We start from the raw sequence: 21,470 nt of genomic DNA, 5'->3' as shown, positions 1-21,470 counted from the left end.
TCCCTATATGTTTTAGCCTCCAGTCCCAGTGACTTAAGAAATGTAGGATAGCCATCTGTCTGATATGGTTTAATCTGGATTCCTGGACAAAGCAGGGAGTCAGATCTATAGACCTATAGTCTTATTTTCCAATTATCTGGAAGTCTAGGCTGCAAGGAAATGGTTAGCATATTCTCAAGTTGTCTTTCGCTGCTTACATTTACTAAAGCAGTATCTTCTTATGAAGTAGTATAAAAATAAAGACTCTTGAAAATACCCAAGAAAGCAAACAAATGGCTCATCAAAGAAACCCAGAGTTCTCACTTGAGGCACAAATGACTGGGTTGAAAATTTGGACACATTATGCAAAGATCTAGCTCAGACATGTCAAACACAAGGCCCGGGGGCCGGATGCGGCCCGCGAAGTGGTTTCATGTGGCCCGCGAAGCCATCCTGGAAACAGTGAGGGAACAGCCTCCACTGCCTTGGCCCTGGCCCAGAGACCCTTCTTCTGCCAGAGACCCTCAGATCTGTCCCACTCCAGCCCAGGCCCCCATAGGCACCCTTGATGCGAACGATGTAGAGCTGGCCACGCCCACCCAGTAGGCCATATGCACTCTAGCCATGCCCACCCAGTAGGCCACGCCCACCCTGGCCATACCCACCCGGCCCCCTGAGGGCAACCGCAATGCTGATGCGGCCCTCAATGAAATTGAGTTTGACACCCCTGATCTAGCTCTTTGGAGAAGGCTATAATGCTGGGAAAGGTGAAAAAAAGAAGACCATGGCCAGCAGCAAGGTGAATGGACTCAGTTACAGCGGTGATGAGTGCACTAGCACCAGCCACCTAGAACTCTTTAAGCATTGTGACTTTTTGTATTATCTGAACCCTTAGACAGCTCATATGTTTAGTTTCCGAAAACCAAATATATTACAAATGCTGGTTTCTAAAAAATCTCAAAAGAGTGGCTGTTGCAGATTTTATAATAAACAACATAGTTCTTGATATACATCACCAACACAATATGAGCAGAAAGGAAGGAAGATGCAAGTTAGCAAGTTGACATTTTCACCTACAAGCTCACACTTTGAACTGTTATTGACAGACATCTGGATCAAATAAGCATGAACCCAAAGTTAGCTTTTTAAGTTTGGTTTATTTCCTTGCTAAAAATAACATATGTACCTAAAAGAGATGTTATTTAAGACAGTGTTATTACAACCTTTCGTTAAAACATTCCTCAGGCACTTAAGAGAAATTCTGAGTAATTTAATATTTGTCACCAGTTTCCATACAACACTAGTTCCACATATAAATATTCATTTCAGAATCTAGATACAAATAGTTATAAATCTGAAAACAAGAATAAAATACATGTGTATTTTATTAAAAAATTGTTAGCCTTGGAATGGGAAAAGAGAACAATGTATTATCGTATGCTTTTGAAAGAATCTAATCCAGCAATCAGTTGTGTATTTTCAAAGATTCCTTTTTGTTTCTCTCTCCACTCCAAGACTTGTTCTGCCACTTCTTCGATCTCTGTTACCAATAAGTCCATCTTTGCTAATGCACTGCTCTGTAATATAATATGAAAATAAATATTTCAATAGTATTTGGTAAGATTTCAACATCTTGAAAGCTAAAAAAAGCTCAAAGCTACTGTAATTTTACTAGTTTATTTATGCTAGTTTATTCCATGCACTGTTTGAGAATAAGAAAACTAGTAAAAATAATATCTTTTCATTTCAGGAGGACGTATAGTATAAAATGAAGTACTGTAGCAATTTGCATTCCCCCCAAAGCATTTCCCGTATGTTTTTTCAGGTTACAGCTCTATCATGTAGTAGACTGGTACTATATATCGAGACTAAGAAATAAAGATGTTCTTAGTACTACCCAAAAAGCTGAACTTGTAAATTGTCCTTAAGGGAAAAGAAAGAGTATTAGTGAAATGTTAAAATGTTTGCTACTTACCATATTTTTAACGTTTTCAGGCATTTGAGGGATTCTTCTTACAGTAAGAAAGTGGGATTCTAATTTTTCAATAAAAGCTACTGCCAGCGCCAGCAATTGTACCACATCTCTAAAGTACAAGCAAAGATGCATTATTCCATATTCTGTAGTTTGGGAAGCTTTAAGAATCTTTGGATTTTATTTCTAAATTCTCCCCTATTTAAACATGGGATTTAAAAATTATACCAACTTTCTACATAAAGACAATAAACATTGTTAAACCTGAAATATACCCCAGTCAGGACTGAACACCCTATTTTTTTTGCCTAAATAAATAAATAAATAAATAAATAAATAAATAAATAAATAAATAAATAAATAAATATGTCTAAAACCTTAGAAGAAAAAATTTAAAAAAAAGTTTTTGTTTCTATTTTTCCAACAAAAGTCTCTGAAGAATCATGTCAGGGTATTAATATAAAAGCTTAAAATAATTCTAAATAGCAAAATCTAAGTTAAAACTATTTAAAAAGAGACAAAATGCTTCTATAAATAAGTAAAAATGTGAATAACTAAGTATTCACATACCCTTTTCAAATGTAGAGAAGATTGTCAAACTTCTCAAGGAAAGATCCTCTCCCAAAGCTAAGCCATTAACACCTTCAACAGGGATGGGCCAGAGAATTGGGCCTCTAAGGCAGATCTCAAAACAGAAGAGGGTTGATATAGGCTCAGTAATGGTTTAAAGCAGGGGTGTCAAACTGGCGGCCCACGGACTTGATGTGTCACACACAGGCCACACCCACCCTAGCTTCGCAAAGGGAAAAAAACAACACGATATGTCACATGATGCAATCGAGTTTGCGCCACGGACTGGATGTGTCACACACAGGCCACACCCACCCTAGCTTCGCAAAGGGAAAAAAACATCACGATATGTCACATGATGCAATCGAGTTTGACACCTGTGGTTTAAAGTAATGTGCCCAGACTATTTAGAGCTGTAAAAATGAATACCAACCATATAAGGTGTGCCATGAAATAAACAGCACAATAAATATACGATGCACTCCAGTGATCCCTTTGATGTGCTCGTAGACTATATTTTCATACTATGTATTTGATTAAATGAGAAATAGATAAAATATATCCAGCACAACCGTAAAATGTAGCTGACAGAAGCTGTCTCCTGATGTTAAAAGTAAGCCTTTGGGTTCCTTATTCAGGAGCTAAGATAAAAATTTGTGTTTTACAAATACTAGCAGATTGTCACTGTGCTACATCATTATCATCATCATCATCATTATTCCCCTGTACAAAGGGAAAGGTAGCAAGAATGAATACAAACTTTACAGGGAAACATGTTTGGCAGAAATGTTAAGAATGCAAGGGTGGGTTGAAAAATAGTGGATTGAATGCAGTCAGTTCAGAGGAGTGAATGGATGTTGAAAGAAGCAAAAACAGCTGTGCATACTATTGTATTTCTGTCCACTTTTATCAGCCCCAAACTCTACTGGACTCTCACAGATTTCACCAATAATAAATAAACATACAAAATTAGGATGATTGATACCTGTGGAAGGCAGCTTCTATAGGCAGACTTTCTCGACACAGTGGTTTAACTAGCCTTTGCCTCAGAGCTCTTTTGTCCTTTAGCACTGCATCCAGGTGCCTGTTCATTGCTTGCAAAGCCTGGCACTTCTGAGCTATGAAAAAGAAAATCTCAAAGTAAAAATGTCTGGTGCATTAACGTACATCATGATTACAGAATATTTGGAGAAAAAAACTACATTAGATCATAGTCTTCCCAATATGAATTCTAGCACATGGTCAGGAGACACCTGGATTAATTAAAAAGCAAGTAATAGAGAGAGAAAAGAGGGGAAATAGTTCAGGAAGTACTAGGCTTGCCTGGCAACTGCTGAACAATCTAATTAGTACATTCCAATGTTACTCTGGCTTGATAGTTCAAATTCCGAATACCATCCCAAAATTCTTACAGCAAGTATGACAGAACACACTGGAATTATATTCAACTTCCTAAAAGGACTTTTTCTCATATAATGAAAGTGTCCCTTTTTTCTCCTTTGCAAGTCTTTGCAACCGATTAGTGATATCCTCACAAACTGATCCTCATGGTAGAAAGGAGTGTATTTCAATCCCGCATCCTATATTATTATTTTTATGTATGCTGTTCTTCAAAACAATATTGCCAAGAGGTTTACAACATCCACAAGGCTTCTAAAGGAAGCAATCTCTCTCTCCCCACCCGAGCAGATAATGCTGCATTTTTAAGCACCTTGGCAGACCAGTTTGATCTAATGGATAAGGCATAATTTGAAGCCAGGAGACTGTGGATTTATATATTTAATAGATTTATATGAGTGCCATTACAAATATATGACTGAATGGCTAATATGAAAAATGATAAAAACATATCCCTTGGTGGATGGGACTCAGAGCATGCCCTTATATATGATAAAATAGGATGGGTAGAAATAATCAGGGAGAGATGACCCCATAAGCAACTCAGTCCCAAGTCGCAAAGGGCTTTAACTGCCAACACTGTGAATTACACTTTGAAATATACTGATGGCCAATGCAGCCTGTGGAACTGTGATGTCAGATGTGCTGAAAAACAGGTACTGCTAACTGATTGTGCCACCACATTGTGCCACCATTTAAACTTCCAGATGGCCTTCCAGATGCTTGAAATACATGTTGCAGTAGTCCAATCTAAAGATTCCTAGGGTATAAGTGACTGTATGACCCCCTTCCTGGGGTACAGAAAACAGCTGGATGACTTTGGGCCAGTGACTTTCTCTTAGTCCTAATTACTTGCAAGCCAGTTCTGAGAATACTGACAACAAAACTGTAAAGCAAATAATACAAAAAGAATTTTCCAATTGTATGAACATACAAAATTAACCCAAAGTCTTATATTACGTCCAATTCCTTAACTACCTTCCTCAAAGGTTAAATAGCAATCTTAACAATACTTACTAAGATAAAATGGATGAGTAATGTCTGCTGTATCTTTTTCCATCTGCAGGGCTTCAATCTCCAAATTAATCTGTAACAATGAAACGGTGCCTTTAAAATTTCTGTGCAGTTATTTAAAGTATTTAAAGTTACATGAATTCTGCTAAAATGATGCTCCATTATTTTTACAAAAGTATTTGATATACTGAAATGCAAATGTTTAAATATATCTATTTTTTATTTTTGCATATGCTTTACTTTACTATATACCTCTTCTTTAGAGTTCACTTGTGGCCACAAAGTCTGGAAACCATCCAAAAAGCCTGGAAACCATCAAAAACCATCATAACCATGGTCAAGTGACTGCAGAATGCAGCAACCAGCCATAAAGGTGAGCTGGTTTCCAAGTGCCTGAAATTTGGTCAGATGACCATGGATGTGTATTGGAGTCATTGGAATTCCAGAATGGGTCATAAGTAGCTTTGGGGAGAGCGGTGGGATCTGTCTTAACTTTAAATTGTCACTAAGCAAGGACTAGTATATAAAAAAGGAAAAAAACCCCACTATAGACCGGGGTCCCCAACCCCCGGTCCATGGACCAGTACCGGGCCGTGGCATGTCAGCAACCAGTCTGCATAAACAAGGAAAGCCCCATCTGCAGGATGCAGGCAGCACACAAAACCGCACCCCCTCCGGTCTGCGGAAAACCTCTTTTCATGGAACCAGTCCTTGATGCCCAAAAGGTTGGGGACCTCTGTTATACACTTTTTTTTCTCTCTCTGAAAACATCACAGGTATTATAATATTAAAGAAGTTTAAACTGATTTCTCTTCTGGAACAGAAGGTATTGTGACTAATGGAACAAATGTTCACACTTCACATCATTTTTATTAAAATAAGTCTTGTTCTAGTACTAAAATAATATTTACCCGGCTGACTTCAGCTTGGAGATCAGCAATTTGTTCTGCTTCTGAGAAATAAGTAAAACAAGCAGATGGGTTTCTACATATATCCAGGGTCCCCTGCAGAAGAAAAGAAAAAGACAAACCAACTCAAACACTCATGAAGTTTGGAATATTAACTTGTAAATAAAGATCACTTAATTCTGAAACCATTTAAAATTTATAAACTGATTAAACTATCAATTACTAGGAGAGACTGACACACAGAATACGTACCTGTATCTTTTTAAGTGTTTTATTCTTTATGTTACTTTGTGTTCCAAAAGTAAAAACTACAGTTGAAAATTACCCTTGTATCTTTTTTTTTGTTTAGTAATCAATCTTACCCCTTCATGGATTACTGCCTTGTCGTGGCGAAGGGGCTTGTGTAATTCAATGAAGCTATGAGCTAAGCTGTGCAGGGCCACCCAAGACGGACAGGTCATAGCAGAGTTCTGACAAAACGTGATTCACTGGAGAAGGAAATGGCAACCCACTCCAGTATCTTTGCCATGAAAACCCCATGGACAGTACCAAAAGGCAAAATGATATGACGCTGGAAGATGAGCCCCTCAGGTTGGAAGGCGTCCAATATGCTACTGGGGAAGAGCAGAGGGCTAGTACTTGTAGCACCAGAAAGAATGAAGTGACTAGACCAAAGCCGAAAGGATGCTCAGCTGTGGATGTGTCTGGTGGTGAAAGGAAAGTCCGATGCTGTAAAGACTTTTTCTCCATAGGAACCTAGAATGTAAGATCCATGAATCAAGGAAAGCTGGACGTGGTCAAACAAGAGATGACAAGACTGAACATCGACATCTTAGGAATCAGAGAACTAAAATGGACAGGAATGGGTGAATTTAATTCAGATGACTATCAGGTATACTACTGCGGACAAGAATCCCTCAGAAGAAATGGAGTAGCCTTCATAGTCAATAAAAGAGTAGGAAAAGAAATACTGGGATACAATCCCCAAAATGACAGAATGATCTCAGTTCGAATCCAAGGCAAACCATTCAATATCACAGTAGTCCAAATCTATGCCCCAACCACCGGTGCTGAAGAGGATGAAATTGACCAGTTCTATGAAGCTCTACAGCACCTTATAGCAGGGCTTTTCAACTTTTTCACCCACTGTACCACTTTTAGGATATGGCAATGTAAGAGTACCACCAGTCACTTAGCAAGGTGTCAAAAATTGATGACCAAAAAAAGGAAAAAAGAAAAAAAGTGATGAAGTATAGGTAGCCCTCGACTTACAACAGTTTGCTTAGTCACTGTTCGAAGTTACAATGGCACTGAAAAAAGTGCCCCCCAAGCCACAGCCAAGCGAGGAAATCAACCCTGACTGCTCTTTAGAAGGCCAGATCCTGAAGTTGAAACTCAAATTCTTTGGTCACCTAATGAGGAGGAAGGACTCACTGGAGAAGAGCCTAATGCTGGGAAAGATTGAGGGCAATAGAAGAAGGGGACGACAGAGAATGAGGTGGCTGGATGGAGTCACTGAAGCAGTAGGCGTGAGCTTAAATGGACTCCAGAAGATGATAGAGGACAGGAAGGCCTGGAAGAACGTTGTCCATGGGGTCGTGATGGGTTAGACACGACTTCACAGCTAACAACAACAAAAATCAATCTTAAAAATCTAAAATTCTTTATATACCTCAGAATATCAAGCTTATGCAATAACACACAAAGGTAATTTAACCAAAATATGGGTCTATTATGAACAGTAGGTTATTCTAACAACAATCAAAGGATTCTATTAAAATAGAAGTGGTTACTAATGAGGGGCAGAATGCAATTCAAATATTTATGAAAAATACGTTTTACGTATCACTTATCTTTTAAAATATGATGTATTAGGGTGGCGCAACATTATTGAATGAATAAGAAAACTTAGGTGTGCACTTTATATAGTGTTTCCACTCTCCAGACAGCTTGTATGATAAAAGAACAGAAAGTTGGACAAATAGGTTTACAAAATGGACAATTGGAGAAAGGGGAAATAGGGGGGGAGAAATAGGACATACTACCTTTTTATGTTTCTTGGAATGAGTGATAAAAATTACAACAAAAACTGCAAAAATGTACATAATGTATATGACATTATTTCTTCCAGCATCATTTTTTTCAACTACAATATTTTTCTAACATCTTTATTTTCAAATGTCATGATAGAAATCTATGAGAACTCATGTGACCTACAAATTAAACTATTCTTAAATTTGAATGGGCTGGATTGAAGCCAATTGCTGGAACCAGGGAATAAATTAAGTAATGTAAATCATTCTAGAGTCTCTAGACCATTGAATCTGTCAACATATGAGGAAAGAAAAAGCAAACAATTTACAATATACTACTGTGAAAATAGTCCAAAATAATAAAATTACAACACTCAAGAAGCCAGAATTTAAGGCAATTCGTAGTGGATGCAAAAACGTGAGAACAAACGAAATGACATGTCTTCGTTTTGCCAGACATCTAGAAACCTAGACAGAGGAAAATAGTCTGTTCCTTTCAGAAATTAATTCCTAGTTACTTGACTGTGGCACCAGATCTGACACAAGGGTTACTTACAAACATGTCCGTGTTTTTTTTCAAAGTAGCTTTTCAAATCATAAGAGCGCTGTATGAAATTCAGTGGAAATTCCCACATAAATCACAGTGGACGTACATATCCCGAAGTATTTACATAATAAACACAGTGTCTAGGGTAGAGGAAGATTCAAATCGCATTTTGTTCCAATCAGTGCACTTTTTTTGCGTCACATTTAGTTCATGTGATTCAAAAACATACAGGACCTAGTTACAATAGAGTGGCGTTTACATTCCTGTAGACACTCAGACGTGCCGAAGTTTTTATCATGCTTACTTCGAAACAAAATGACCAAGCGTGCAGCAGAATCAGCGTAACATCCTAAATCGCGAGAAAGCTGCTTTTCCAAAGTAATTCCGGAAAAAAAAGGCGGGCCGTGCTTAAAGACACCCCCCCTCCCCAAAAAAACCCTGCAGCACCTACAAATCATGAGAACGAATAATCTGGGCTTCTTTCATTCTTGGCACTTGTTTGAGCGATCCACACCGCCTCGGAGGCGATTCTTATTTGCAAGGAAAGAACCAGCCACCCCACCTGAGACACCACTCCGGCGGAGAGAGCCCGCGCCAACATCAATCCCGCCGCCGTGGGCTGCACGGGCTCCCAAGGGTTGTTGGAAGAAGCCATGGATAGGCAGCTCCGGGCGGAGCACCCGCGCGCGCCTCCCGGAGACGCCTGGGACGCTCGCGCCGCCATCTTGAGTGCGGCCAAACTGCTCTCCCGCCACTCGAGTCTCTAACCGCCCAGGAAGACCGAAGGAGATTCCTCACACTTCCGCTATGGACCGTCCCGACCACGATCTATCCCAGCGGGGTCCACCAAAGCATTGACTCATCTGTAAGAAGAGTGGCGGCTTTTCCTGCTTAAACGAGGCATCCGGAAGCAAATGGCGACTTTATCGGCCATTTTGATTGTGGCGGAAGGGACTCGGGTACTATGGGTAATCCTCCCATCCCCGAGATTCTCAAATAATTTTTCGAGCGGAGAGCCACGCCATTAGAGGCTAGCCTGGCTGTCATCCGGGTGTTTGGCTCCTTCGCGGACGACTAAACTCGCCTGGCTGCTGTTTCTCATCGCGCTGCGTATACTTGTTGCTAGGATGCGAGGCTGTGCCGGCTAGTAAAGGGACGAAGGTAATCCGGTCCTCCTTTTCGGGATCTCTCTTGGTTACTTTCCCTCGGGGATCAACTGAGGGCGTTGGAGTCGAAGTAAGAGAGGCTGAAGTTGGTAGGTCAAGATCAACTCCGTTAGAAAGTGCAGGAATAAAAATCGGGACGATCATTGGATGGCAGCGAAGAAGAAACTTTTGGTCTGGTGGTTTATTGAGGAAGGGAGGGAGGAAGATCGGTCTAAATTGTCATGCAGTTTTTTGAAAGCCGTAACGTACCATCCTGGAAAGTTTAACCCCTTTTGAGATTTGGCTTTCGTATCGCGCTAAACCATGGTGTGTTTGGTTTGTGTTCATGCAGTGTGACCTGTTTAGTAAACTGCAGTTAACTGGATCCAGTTTGTCATCCGAATTAGCGTGCGTGGGATTAGAGTGATTTGAGTGTGGCTTACTTCAAAGGAGGTGTAATTTTTCCTGCGAAGTTCAGTAATTGGGTTGATGCTGCCCCTCCCTTATGCTGCCTGCCTGTGTCTTTTAGTGGGAGACAAAGATGACATCGTGGGTTGTCCTGCTTAATTTTGTCCTTATCTGTAAGAGGAAGTAAATGTTCGCCTAAATATAATTTGTAGCAGGCCCTTGATGGTCAAAACTGAGTTATTCCAATTTTTCAGAGTTAAGTCTGACTCCACCTTCCCACCCTTCTCCTTACACAGTTTTTACAGTTCCAAGTAAAGGAATATGAACAGCTAGTACAAAAGCCAGTGAAAGGGAAATTGAATAATACAGATAGTCCTCGATTTACAACCATTTCTTTATGACTATTCAAAATTACAATTGGCACTGAAAAAAGTGACTGATGACTGGCTTTCACATGACTATTGCAGCATCCCTACAGTCATGTGATCAAAATTTGGGCGCTTGGCAACTGGCATGTATTTATGATACTTGCAGAGACCTGGGATCATGTGATCACCTGTTGTGACCTTCTGACAAGCAAAGCCAATGAGGAAGAGATTCACTTAACCATGTTACTAACTTAACAACTGCATTGTTAACAACTGGGCAACTCTTTTAACAACTGTCTTGTTTAGCAATGGTAATTTTGGGTTTAATTATTGTAAGTCGAGGACTACCTGTACTGTCTAAAAACATTGTTAGATGAACAAAGTTTTCTCAATAAGCCAGTGTGGGGAGAAAAAATGTATTGCTATTATTAACAATAAAGGCTGCATAGCGTTAGTTGAATGGATACATGAACTTAATGTATAATCTCTACAGCACCGGTGTCAAACTCGCCGTATCACGTGATGTGTTGCAACGTATTGCAACCGTTTTTGCATTGTCGGAGCTGGGGTGGCCGCGGCCTCTGTATGGCCGGCAGTTTGACACTCCTGCTCTACAGTATTTCTTTGTAGTACTGCTGGTTTGTCACTGAAAACAGTAATTAATCAGCCCATGCTAAGGAAGGCAAAATTAGAATCAGTGTGTACCTTGTTACTTTTGGATTAGTGTTAATGGAATGAATTCCAATATCCTTTTTATGTAAGACTGGATACTTTATTACTCATCACCCATTATAGGAAAGGGGATCAAAGCCACACTAATGAAGCAATATTGTATTGCCAGCCTTTATTTTAGAATACTTGTGAGGATAGTGGATGTGAGCATATGCTAAGAGCTCCTATACAAGTGTTTTAGAATAGAAAACTCTGACTTCAAGAGGAAAATATTTAGAAAGCCTGTTGATTTTATATGAAACAAATCTTGTGACTGCAACACTAGAGAAAGCTATGTTAGAGAAAGCTGTGCAATTGTATTCATATGTGGTCAAAGGAAAGCACAGCTCACTGGAAGCTATAACTGTGTGGAGTCTTGTATGACATGGATTTATTTACAGTGATACCTCGGTACTCATTAATTGGTTCCAGGAGGTGCGATGAGTACCAAAAACAATAAATACCAAACACTTTTTTCCATAAGTAATAATGTAGTGCAGGGGTAGGCAGCCTTGGCTCTTATGACTCGTGGACTTCAACTCCCAGAATTACTGAGCCAGCCATGCTGGCTCAGGAATTCTGGGAGTTGAAGTCCACAAGTCATAAAAGAGCCAAGGTTGCCTACCCTTGATGTAGTGAGTCACAAGGCAATCTACATCAATGAATTCTAGCTTGTGTGTTGATAAACGAACAATGAGTACTGGGACAAATTTTCGCATCAAATGAGTTGAGTATCAAATTCAATGAGTTTCAAAGCAGTTGAGTACCAAGCTACTACTATATTTGCCAAGGGTTCTATGCTGCTAAATTCCTATAGGCTGTAAATGGCTTACAAGATCTATAGGGTTAAAAGCATTAGTCACATCAAAGCCTTAACCAACTTACCGTAACAATTGCATAGGCCAAACCTCTCCATCCCTAAATATGTTTTCCAAACAAACTCTTTATAGCTATTTAGAAACCCAAGGACTTCCTTCTTGGGTGTAAGCAGTGGAGACGTGGAGCCATTACCAAGAAGGCTTGCCTGTATTTTTAATTTTTTAATTTTTTTAAAATTCAGTTTTATGTGTGTATATTTGGAAATATGCTGAATCTCTGAAGTGGAGGTTAATAAATTGCAGTGGATTCTAACACTATAATAACTATCTGTTTAGTTACTATTATATAATGTATCTACTTTTTCAGTAGTTGGGAATTAATCTTTCTGAATGTATAAGCATAAACATGTTCACTGAAAACAAATACTTTTCAGCAGGTCTTGTTTTCAGGTTAGCATGAGTTTAATGCAATGTTTTCATTTATCACTTCCATCTTTTCTGTTTTATAGCAACATTTTCATATATTTCTATCTTATTACTAATGAATGTTGTGTTAAGATTAATTTTATGCAATGCTGATGATTTGAGTAACTTACGCTTACTTGAGCCAGTGGCATGGAAGACTGGGCCCCAATTTACCATAGAGGTGAGAATATTGAGAAGAAAATCATATGGATACATCTTTATTTAATATATTCTCAATTTACTTTTTAATAGAAAGTAATTTCATGTTGCCTAATGTAGTGTTACTGAGAGGGACTCCACTACACATCTGCTACAATCCTTTGGTTTGCCAGTTGCAAAGACAAGAACAAAGATGGGAAACAGTGCCTTAAAAGCACATTTGGAGACAGCCCAAAAAACAGGAGTATTCCAACTAACTGGAAAAGGCCTTTCTGAGGTAAATGTCATATAGCACAAAAAACCATTTTCATTTACTCCATAAAATGCTAGAAAGACAAAATTATGTCTTGCTTTGAAATTCAGAATATTGTCTTTTTGATCACCATATTTATGGACTGAATTTGGCTATTTTAGACTTTACATTTTGGACCATTTCAAGCTTGGAGTAGGCTATTCTGGTCTTATTGGAAATCCAATAAGTATAGTCTAAAATTAAAGTATTTTATTTTCAGCTTGATATTATCCAGTTTGTTTGTTTTTTTAATTTAATAAAGGTGTTTTAATCCTGAAACAAAATGTTTGTCTCAAAATGGAGCATTTAATGTTGGAATATTTCTGAATGCATTCAATCTGAATGCAATATATTCTGCATACTTCTAATAAAAATGTTGAATATGTTCTATAGAAATGTTGATACTATTCTATATTATAGAAATCCGTTTGGATTTCAAAAGATAGAACATTTAATGGAAGCTTATCCCTGTTGACTGTATTTAAAAATTTCAGTTCTGCACAGTTTTACTAAAGCTCTCTGACTTGCATTTAATTTTTAAAAAGAAATATGACTTAATGAGCTATTATATCCATTAAGGAGCTGTGGCAGTTCATATTATGTTTTATTTATTTTGATTTTGCATAATATGAAATATTCTATTGCATTGAGTTTTGTTTCTTCCAATTATGGTTAATTGATTTTGGACAGATTTCCCAATCCCTTTCCAATCTTTCACTATTTTGGGTATGTAGGATTACAAAACATAAATTTTATTACAAATCTTTCTGATTCTGTATATTTGTTGAAGTTTTTAATGCTTGGAATAATTTCATCAATATCTGAATTCTTTTTCAGTTTCCTGAAGATCTGCAGAAGTTGGCAAGTAATCTCAGAACAATAGATTTGTCCAACAATAAGCTTGAATCACTCCCACCTTTTATAGGAAAGTTTTCTGTATTGAAAAGTCTTGCTTTAAATCACAACAGACTGAGTATGTTTACTTAAGTATTTTTAGCTTGCTATATTTTGCATATTAAATAATGTTTCAGCACTAACAAAGATTTATTTGTAACTGCAGTTACTTGTTACTAAGGTAATGCATTACTGACTGCTAAGGTAATCAAAATTATTTTGATTTTTATGAAATAGGGACTTGGTCAGCTTGAATATTTGTTATTAATTGCTCTGTTGTTCTTTTCCTACATCTTCTCAACTGCAAGAGTTCTGATGAAAAGTGGAGCCTGTATATTAATGCAGGCAATTTGGTAGTATATAAGTAGAACAAATAAATTATATCTGATATATATCATATATTACAAAAGAACATTCTGTTATATTACGAATGTTTATTCTAAGCATTATATAGCAAAATAAAATATTCAGTCTTGACATTTTAATAATTGTTCTTTTTTCTTAGCAGCGTGATTTAATTCTATTTAAAATTTATTGCTAGCTGTATTACCTGAGGATCTCTGCAAGCTGAAAAAGCTGGAAATTCTACATCTGAACAATAACCAGTTGACACGTTTACCTAGCAGCTTTGGACAACTTGCAGCACTAAAGACTCTGAGCCTTTCCGGAAACAAGCTTCAAACTATACCTGTTCAGCTATGCAGTCTTCCTCATATAGATGTGGTGGATCTTTCCAGAAATCAGATCCAGAGTATTCCAGATACAATAGGAGAGCTACAGGCCATTGAACTTAACTTAAATCAGAATCAGGTCTGGAAGTATATTTTTGTAGTTGAGCATTGTTATGTGGTGTCATAAATACTATGGGATGGAGATATACTTAGTGCTATAAGCCAAATTTGACAAGAGGTGGGGGGGGGGTTGGCATTAAAGGTAGTCCTTAGTTAACAGTAGTAATTAGGCCTGAAATTTGCTAAACAATGTAGTCATAAAGTTGACGTTATAAAGTGCCTTCACTTAGCAATGGCACCTATGGCAGTCCCTATTGTTGTTAACCAAATCCCACTAGTAGTTGTTAGGAGAAGACCCATCTTGATCCAAGCCATCTCTCCCTCCCAGCTTTGAGCCTGAGTAAGGTAAGGGACTGCCTCCTCTGGCACTATATCCACCCACCTATCTTCCCCATCTCTCTCCTTGGCTTCCCTGCACTGCGGCACTGCCTGGTGATGCAGTGCTGGTGGCGCTGGGGCTGAAATAGGGGGCTGGGACCTTCAATCAGCCACCCCAGGCCTTTACTTCAGCCCTAGCACCATGAAATAATTCTTTCTCAAGTCCCATATGGTGGTCAGGCACTCCAGTTTCACACTGCAAAGCCCTAGTCATCCTTGCTGTCCTGCACTTCACAAGCTTTGCCACACCTAGCTGAACCTTTCCATCTTCCACTGCTGACAAAGTGCGCCCATGTTGGCCTCATGTGAGAATGGGGTGCGTGAAACTACATTTTGTGTGAGCTGAAATGAGAAAATTACTAACAGATTCTTTTTTAGGGACGTATAATAAAATGTCAAAATTGTTTTATTAATAAAATAAAATCTTAACATTCTAAACTGATGTTAACATCGATGGACAAAATATAAACTATATTGATCCAAGTTGATAGATTCATCCCTTCTGTGAATATTAATAATACAATTACCTTTTAAATGTGTAATTAAGTGGAGACAGACTGCAATTGTAACTATGCATTGTGCTGAAATTATAGTAGGAATTTTCAGCAGTCCTATTGTCATGCTGGCTTGATTAGTTATAGCAAAACAAACCCAGTTCACATATAGTCAATCAGTATAGGACCATTTTTTAGAAATATGAGTAATACTTTTTTGTTTTCTCATTTAATTTTTCTAATTGTGGAGACATACTATGATCATTGTAACCTTTTATTTTTCTTTTACTTCTTTGGGCATATAACAGATTTCCCAGATCTCCTCCCAGATCTCTCGTTGTCCACGTCTCAAAGTTCTGCGCCTTGAAGAGAACTGTCTAGAACTAAGTGTACTTCCTCAGAGTATTCTTAGTGATTCTCAAATCTCTCTACTTGCTGTAGAGGGAAATCTTTTTGAGATCAAGAAACTCCGAGAATTGGATGGATATGACAAGGTTTGTTGGAAAATCCTATATATGTATTTCTCTTTTCAAGTAATTAATCAGTAACATTTTACCATATATTTGGGTAGGGTAGTGTTCAGATGACATCAGATGTTAAATGAAATCAGAAAGAAAATATCTAGATAGCAATTTTTATAGCCACTTTAAGCTTGAACTCCTTTTTAAGTTTTGAAAAATAGTTACAACATTTTTCCTAATTAATAGATTAATATATCAAAGTTGTATGAGTATTTCAAAAATATTCTCTAGCTCATTGCACTAAACCCCTGTGCCTTTCAAATTTGTCAAAATGGTTATTTAGTTTTATATTTAGTTATGAGTATCACCTTAATATTAAAAAAACCAAGATCATGGCATCCGGCCCTCTCAATTCCTGGCAAATAGATGGGGAAGAAATTGAGGTAGTGACAGATTTTATTTTCCTGGGCTCCAAGATCACTGCAGATGGGGACTGTAGTCAAGAAATTAAAAGACGCTCCTCGGGAGGAAAGCCATGACAAATCTAGACAGCACACTAAAAAGCAGAGACATCACCCTGTCAACAAAAGTGCATATAGTCAAGGCTATGGTTTTCCCAGTTGCAATGTATGGCAGTGAAAGCTGGACCATAAAAAAGGCTGAGCACCAAAGAATTGAGGCCTTTGAACTATGGTGCTGGAGAAGACTCCTGCGAGTCCCTTGGACTGCAAGGCGATCAAACCGGTCAGTCCTAGAGGAGATCAACCCTGACTGCTCTTTAGAAGGCCAGATCCTGAAGCTAAAACTCAAATACTTTGGCCACCTAATGAGAAGGAAGGACTTACTGGAGAAGAGCCTAATGCTGGGAAAGATTGAGGGCAATAGAAGAAGGGGACAACAGAGAATGAGGTGGCTGGATGGAGTCACTGAAGCAGTAGGTGTGAGCTTAAATGGACTCCAGAAGATGGTAGAGGACAGGAAGGCCTGGAGGAACGTCGTCCATAGGGTCGCGATGGGTCGGACACGACTTCGCAGCTAACAACAACAACATGAGTATCACAGCACTTATTAAAATCTTTGTATGAGAGGTGGCATTTTATAAGCATCACGCCTATCAAAAGATTCCCTCAAACTGAACTTCACTTCTTTTGACCACATAAAAAGGTAAAGGTAAAGGTTCCCCCGTACATGCATGCTAGTCGTTTCCAACTCTAGGGGCCGGTGATCATCTCTGTTTCAAAGCCGAAGAGCCAGTGCTTGTCCGAGGACGTCTCCGTGGTCATGTGGCCGGCATGACTAGATGCCAAAGGCGCACGGAACGCTGTTACCTTCCCACCGTAGTGGTCCCTATTTTTCTACTTGCATTTTTACATGCTTTAGAACTGCTAGGTTGGCAGAAGCATGGACGAGTAACAGGCGCTCTGTTACGCGGCACTCGGGATTTGACCCGCCAAACCGCCGACCTTCTGATCAACAAGCTCAGCATCCTAACCCAGTGAACCACCGCGTCCCTTTTGACCACATAGACTTCTCCATATAGGCTTCTTGACAATTGTGGTTTGTTTTTGCCCTTTTCTCAGATGTTTCTTTGACCTTCCAACGTAGCTTACACCTAATCAGGCCTGGTTCTGCTTTTTTTTTTACAATCAGTCAAGGTTAAATAGATGTTGCCACTTACATACAGGCTTTTATATAAAGCTCTATTGTCAATTAACACTTGCACTCCTATTAAACCTCTTTGGATCAAATTCAGCAAAACCTATGCAGCATGTTCTTGTTTGGTATTCATCAAAAAAACTTTCCTGGACTCCTTTCAGCCTTAACTATCTGTGCTGCCCTATACTATTCTGGGACCTGTTAGTCCTCAAGTGCGATGCACTAGATATATTTGCGGAACATTGAAAACTGAGAAAGAAGGAAGCATGAAATACTATTCTAGTCTGATTTCTGTTCTTCGTTGTTGAAATCTATATAACTATGATTTAAAAGACTGCAATTTTAAAGTTAACTACAATGACATTAGTGGCAAGTTATATTATTAAAACGTGCTCCCTTGTATTGATTGAACACTATATCAGACTAGCTATGAACCTGTTGTCCAACAGCGGGAGATTTTGGAAAGGAAAGACATTAAAATTGCAACTAGTCAGTAGAAATAGATTATGTACTAAACAGAAAAAAATAGGAAATCATGAAACTAGAAATAAATTCTTTGTGAAATATCTAGAATTCATGTGGTATGTTTATCAACAAAACTTTTTTTTAATATTTTAGTATATGGAGAGATTCACAGCTACAAAGAAAAAATTTGCCTGAACTACTGTGCCAGTTTAATCTCGTGAATGAAAAGGCAACAAGAAATGTCACTGATGTGTGGATACAAAATGCAACAAGCCTGTTGGGAGAATGACATTCAAGACTTTATATAAATCGCAAGAGAACAGTGGCCTCTTGGTTTCAAAATGCTTTGATATCTTAGATCTCACAAAATGAATCCAAGAATTGGTAACCTTGGATATAATGCTTAACATCCACTTGTTAAGTCTCTGTCTACAAGGATTAAGAAGAAAATTATAAAATGACCTGAGATGAAGCGGCTTTATGACAGTTCCCGACAACTTCATACATTGGAGGCAAGGCAGATGGAGATAATGGGCTATGTGTACAGGATCATCTGCCAGGAGGCTCATTAACTCAATATAGATTAACTCCACAATGCAAAGTCCATCTCTTAGCTTTAAATATTTTACAGTGTATGTAGGGATGGCCATTTGAAAAATTACATACAGTAGAAGCACAAATTATGAATGAGCAGCTAGTGGCTTAATATACCTAATAAAAATTAGTTGTCCTATATTCACATCACAATAACATTCTCTAGATAATTTGTCTTCCACTTGCTAGTCAAATAGTTCACCTTAGTGTGCTACACTGATGGCTTGCATAATAGGATACTATTTGCATTTGAATCTTCATGGGAGTAAAAAAACTCCATTGTTTGGGGTGAGGGGGGGTTGATCACTGAATTGATGCCTTATGCAAAGCACCCATGTGTATTTAAAATATGCAACCTTGGAATAATTTACATGATTTTTACAAAAGACCATACCTCCATAACTTTCTTAAACTTTTTGGCACTTTTTGACAATATAAGATGAAATATATTCTTATGTATTTGGAATGGCAAACATACGCAGCTGAAACTTTCTGTAAAATATACTGTTCGTGTAAATGAAATTTAAATTAAATGAAAAGCAACTCTACAACCCTAAGAAAGGATCATAAATGAAAATGATTGGATGTTTTCACTTCCGGTTTACGTCATGGCGGGACGGGACGCAGGAAGGCAGGTTTCTGCCTTCAATTGCCCCAAAGAGGCAATGAAGAGGAGGGATTGATCATGGAGAGATGGCGGTCTTTCCGTTCGATCCAAGGAAAGCCCTCCAAACCGGCAGGGGAAAGACCGGCTACATACCTGTGGCTAGCCATTAGCTGCTGACAACCGAAGAAGGGAAAAGCACTACTTAATATATTGTAAACAGCATGTTTGGAACTGGGTGAGAATATTGATCTTTTGTTTACTGTTTTACAACTGAACTTCCTGGGAAAGGCTCCCAAGAAGCTAAAAACGTCCAAATGTAAACAGAAGCGGCATTTTAATTTTATGGGGGACAGAAACATACAATACTGATGTGGAAGTAACATAAAGCTACAGTTTTGATAAATTTGAGAACTGAGATAACTTAAGATTTTCTCTTTGAAAAAAAATATTGAAGCGAAATATAAGAAATCAATCCTTTGTTTTAAGAGTGGAAAATGGATTTTGAATGAAATCTAGTGGTGGATTTGTGTATAGCACCATAATTTGCTTCCTGGATGCTTGGGAGAACAGCTGGCAATAAAGGAAAATATTTTGGCATACTGCCATGTCCCCAAAGAAATTGTCTTGTCTTGTCATGTTATTTTATTTTCTGTAGCTTTTTGTGGCCTGCCATTCTGTTGGGGGGGAAAGCTTTTGGGAATGATTTGCACTGTCTGCTATGATGCCCTGCCCCCAGAGGATGGAATGTCTCACCCTTATCTGAGAGATGATTTGCCCTTGGAGCCAGAAGAAATTGAAAGTGAGAAAGATTTTGAGGAGCCTGCTAAAAAGACTGGTTACCAAAACACGATGCCACCTGTGGATTGGTTGGGATTCAAATGAATATTGGGACTCGGGGGAGGAGTATTAAATGTTACTTTTAATATATTGTTTCATGGGTTTTTCTCTCAGATCTTGCCTTGCTATCACTAGTACCTAATAAAAGTTTCTTTTGAGACAATGCCTGTTTCAAGAGTTCTGCTTTCTTGGGTGGCTTAGCTAAGGTAGGTCCTTACATAAGGCAAGATCTGCATAGTGCCCAACCCGGAGAAGCAGCTGCCCTACCAAGTTGGGTCACAACTGACATGCCCCTTCCGGCGATATGGAAGAGGGTAAACTGGAAAGCTGGAGAGGAGATATTGTCCTGGCAGACCCCGGGGAAGGAACATCCAGGGACCTGTGAATGGTTGAACCCTTGGCAGAAGGTGGCTGAGCCAGGTGATCACTCCGGGTCGGAAAGAAAGAGGACTGGGAAGGAAAGGCTGAGAAAGAAACTCTCACATGAGGTGGAGGAAAGAAGAAGGTAAAGAAGAAAGCTCCAGAGCCTTCCCCTCCTGAAAAGGGACTGATAGATCTGAATTCTGAGATGATGAAAGCCATCTTAAAGCACATGATGGAATATGTGTGAGAATCCTTTGAGGAACTAAAAGCCCAGCTGAAGGAGCCATCACACTTGGAGGAGAAAGCGAGTGAAGAAGAACTAATGGTGTCTGAGGCAACGGCGCCCCCCTCTTCAGCAGTGGCACTCCAGACCAGACCGCCCCAAAGGCCCAGAGGGGCCATACCCCAACCAGCAGAGGTGAAGCTAATTCCGTTGGGGGTGAAATTTGACATAGTGGATTGGAGAGAAGGGCACTTGAAATTCCTGGAGAAGAGAGCCTCTCCCCTATCCAAAGGAAAAGGCAGGAGGCATGGACTATGTAGCAAATTAGCCTCCGCCCTCAGCGAACAGGAATTGCAGAGTCTGCCACCGGAATACCAACACCTGGCCAAAATGTTCAGCGAACAGAGGGCGGATGAGCTTCTGCCCCACCGGCCCACAGACTGGGCAATTGAAATTATCCCGTGGCAAAGCTTCCAAAACCAAAGATGTACTCCATGACTCCAAGAGAACTGAATGAACTTTGTAAGATCATTGAAAAGAACTTAGCACGGGGTTTCATCCAGCCTGCAAAAACCCAGGTGGTAGTCCCCGTGCTATTCAGAGAAAAGAAGGATGGGTCACTTCATCTCTGTGTATATTATAGAGGCCTGAATGCTGTATGCATGGAGAACCTGTACCCTCTCCCCCTCATGAAGGACATGTTAGCACACCTGTCAAAAGGAAAACTTTTCTCCAAGCTGGATTTGCAGGATGGGTATTATCGCATAAGAATACAGGAGGAGGAGGAATGGAAGACTGCCTTTAATTGCCCCATGGGTTGTTTCCAGTTTAAAGTGCTACCTTTTGGACTGCAAGGGGCCTCTGCTGTGTTTATGCAATTAATTAGGTTCTGTGTGAGCACCTCTACAAAGGGGTTTTAG

At 39.1% G+C, this 21,470-nt stretch overlaps 2 protein-coding genes across 6 annotated transcripts; one reads left to right on the top strand and one right to left on the bottom strand.

The window, feature by feature from the left end:
* Positions 1-1,125: 1,125 nt before the first annotated feature.
* HAUS2 (HAUS augmin like complex subunit 2) lies at positions 1,126-9,353 on the bottom strand. The gene is made up of 6 exons (XM_081314881.1): positions 8,984-9,353; positions 5,845-5,937; positions 4,937-5,006; positions 3,507-3,639; positions 1,955-2,063; positions 1,126-1,556 (listed from the first exon to the last, which is right to left on the bottom strand). Exons 1-6 carry the CDS (start codon positions 9,143-9,145, stop codon positions 1,410-1,412), a joined length of 714 nt encoding a protein of 237 aa, XP_081171007.1. The 5' UTR covers positions 9,146-9,353; the 3' UTR covers positions 1,126-1,409.
* Positions 9,354-9,419: 66 nt separating this feature from the next.
* LRRC57 (leucine rich repeat containing 57) lies at positions 9,420-20,121 on the top strand. Of its 5 annotated transcripts, none has more exons than XM_081314171.1 (6): positions 9,420-9,582; positions 12,616-12,772; positions 13,625-13,760; positions 14,223-14,491; positions 15,653-15,838; positions 18,080-20,121. In XM_081314171.1, exons 2-6 carry the CDS (start codon positions 12,689-12,691, stop codon positions 18,119-18,121), a joined length of 717 nt encoding a protein of 238 aa, XP_081170297.1. In that variant the 5' UTR covers positions 9,420-9,582; positions 12,616-12,688; the 3' UTR covers positions 18,122-20,121. The 5 variants fall into 5 exon arrangements, with proteins under 5 accessions (XP_081170297.1, XP_081170298.1, XP_081170300.1 ...); XM_081314172.1 differs by having other exon boundaries at positions 9,432-9,582; positions 12,589-12,772; XM_081314174.1 differs by lacking the exon at positions 9,420-9,582 and adding an exon at positions 12,481-12,517 and having other exon boundaries at positions 12,589-12,772.
* Positions 20,122-21,470: the final 1,349 nt, after the last annotated feature.

This window comes from Vipera berus, assembly GCF_964194415.1.
Source record: "Vipera berus genome assembly, chromosome: 1".
Classification (NCBI taxonomy): Eukaryota; Metazoa; Chordata; class Lepidosauria; order Squamata; family Viperidae; genus Vipera; species Vipera berus.
Note: the sequence above shows the minus strand (reverse complement) of the source record. Positions and strands in the feature narration are given on the sequence as shown.

Coding starts and splice junctions, on each gene's coding strand:
- HAUS2 (XM_081314881.1), bottom strand. CDS start 9,145: ATGGCGGCGCGAGCGTCCCAGGCGTCTCCGGGAGGCGCGCGCGGGTGC. Junction 5,938..8,983: donor CCGCCGGAGTGGTGTCTCAG/GTGGGGTGGCTG, acceptor TTTCTTCTGCAG/GGGACCCTGGATATATGTAG. Junction 3,640..4,936: donor TACTCATCCATTTTATCTTA/GTAAGTATTGTT, acceptor TCTTTTTCATAG/CTCAGAAGTGCCAGGCTTTG.
- LRRC57 (XM_081314171.1), top strand. CDS start 12,689: ATGGGAAACAGTGCCTTAAAAGCACATTTGGAGACAGCCCAAAAAACA. Junction 12,773..13,624: donor CTGGAAAAGGCCTTTCTGAG/GTAAATGTCATA, acceptor ATTCTTTTTCAG/TTTCCTGAAGATCTGCAGAA. Junction 14,492..15,652: donor TTAACTTAAATCAGAATCAG/GTCTGGAAGTAT, acceptor GGCATATAACAG/ATTTCCCAGATCTCCTCCCA.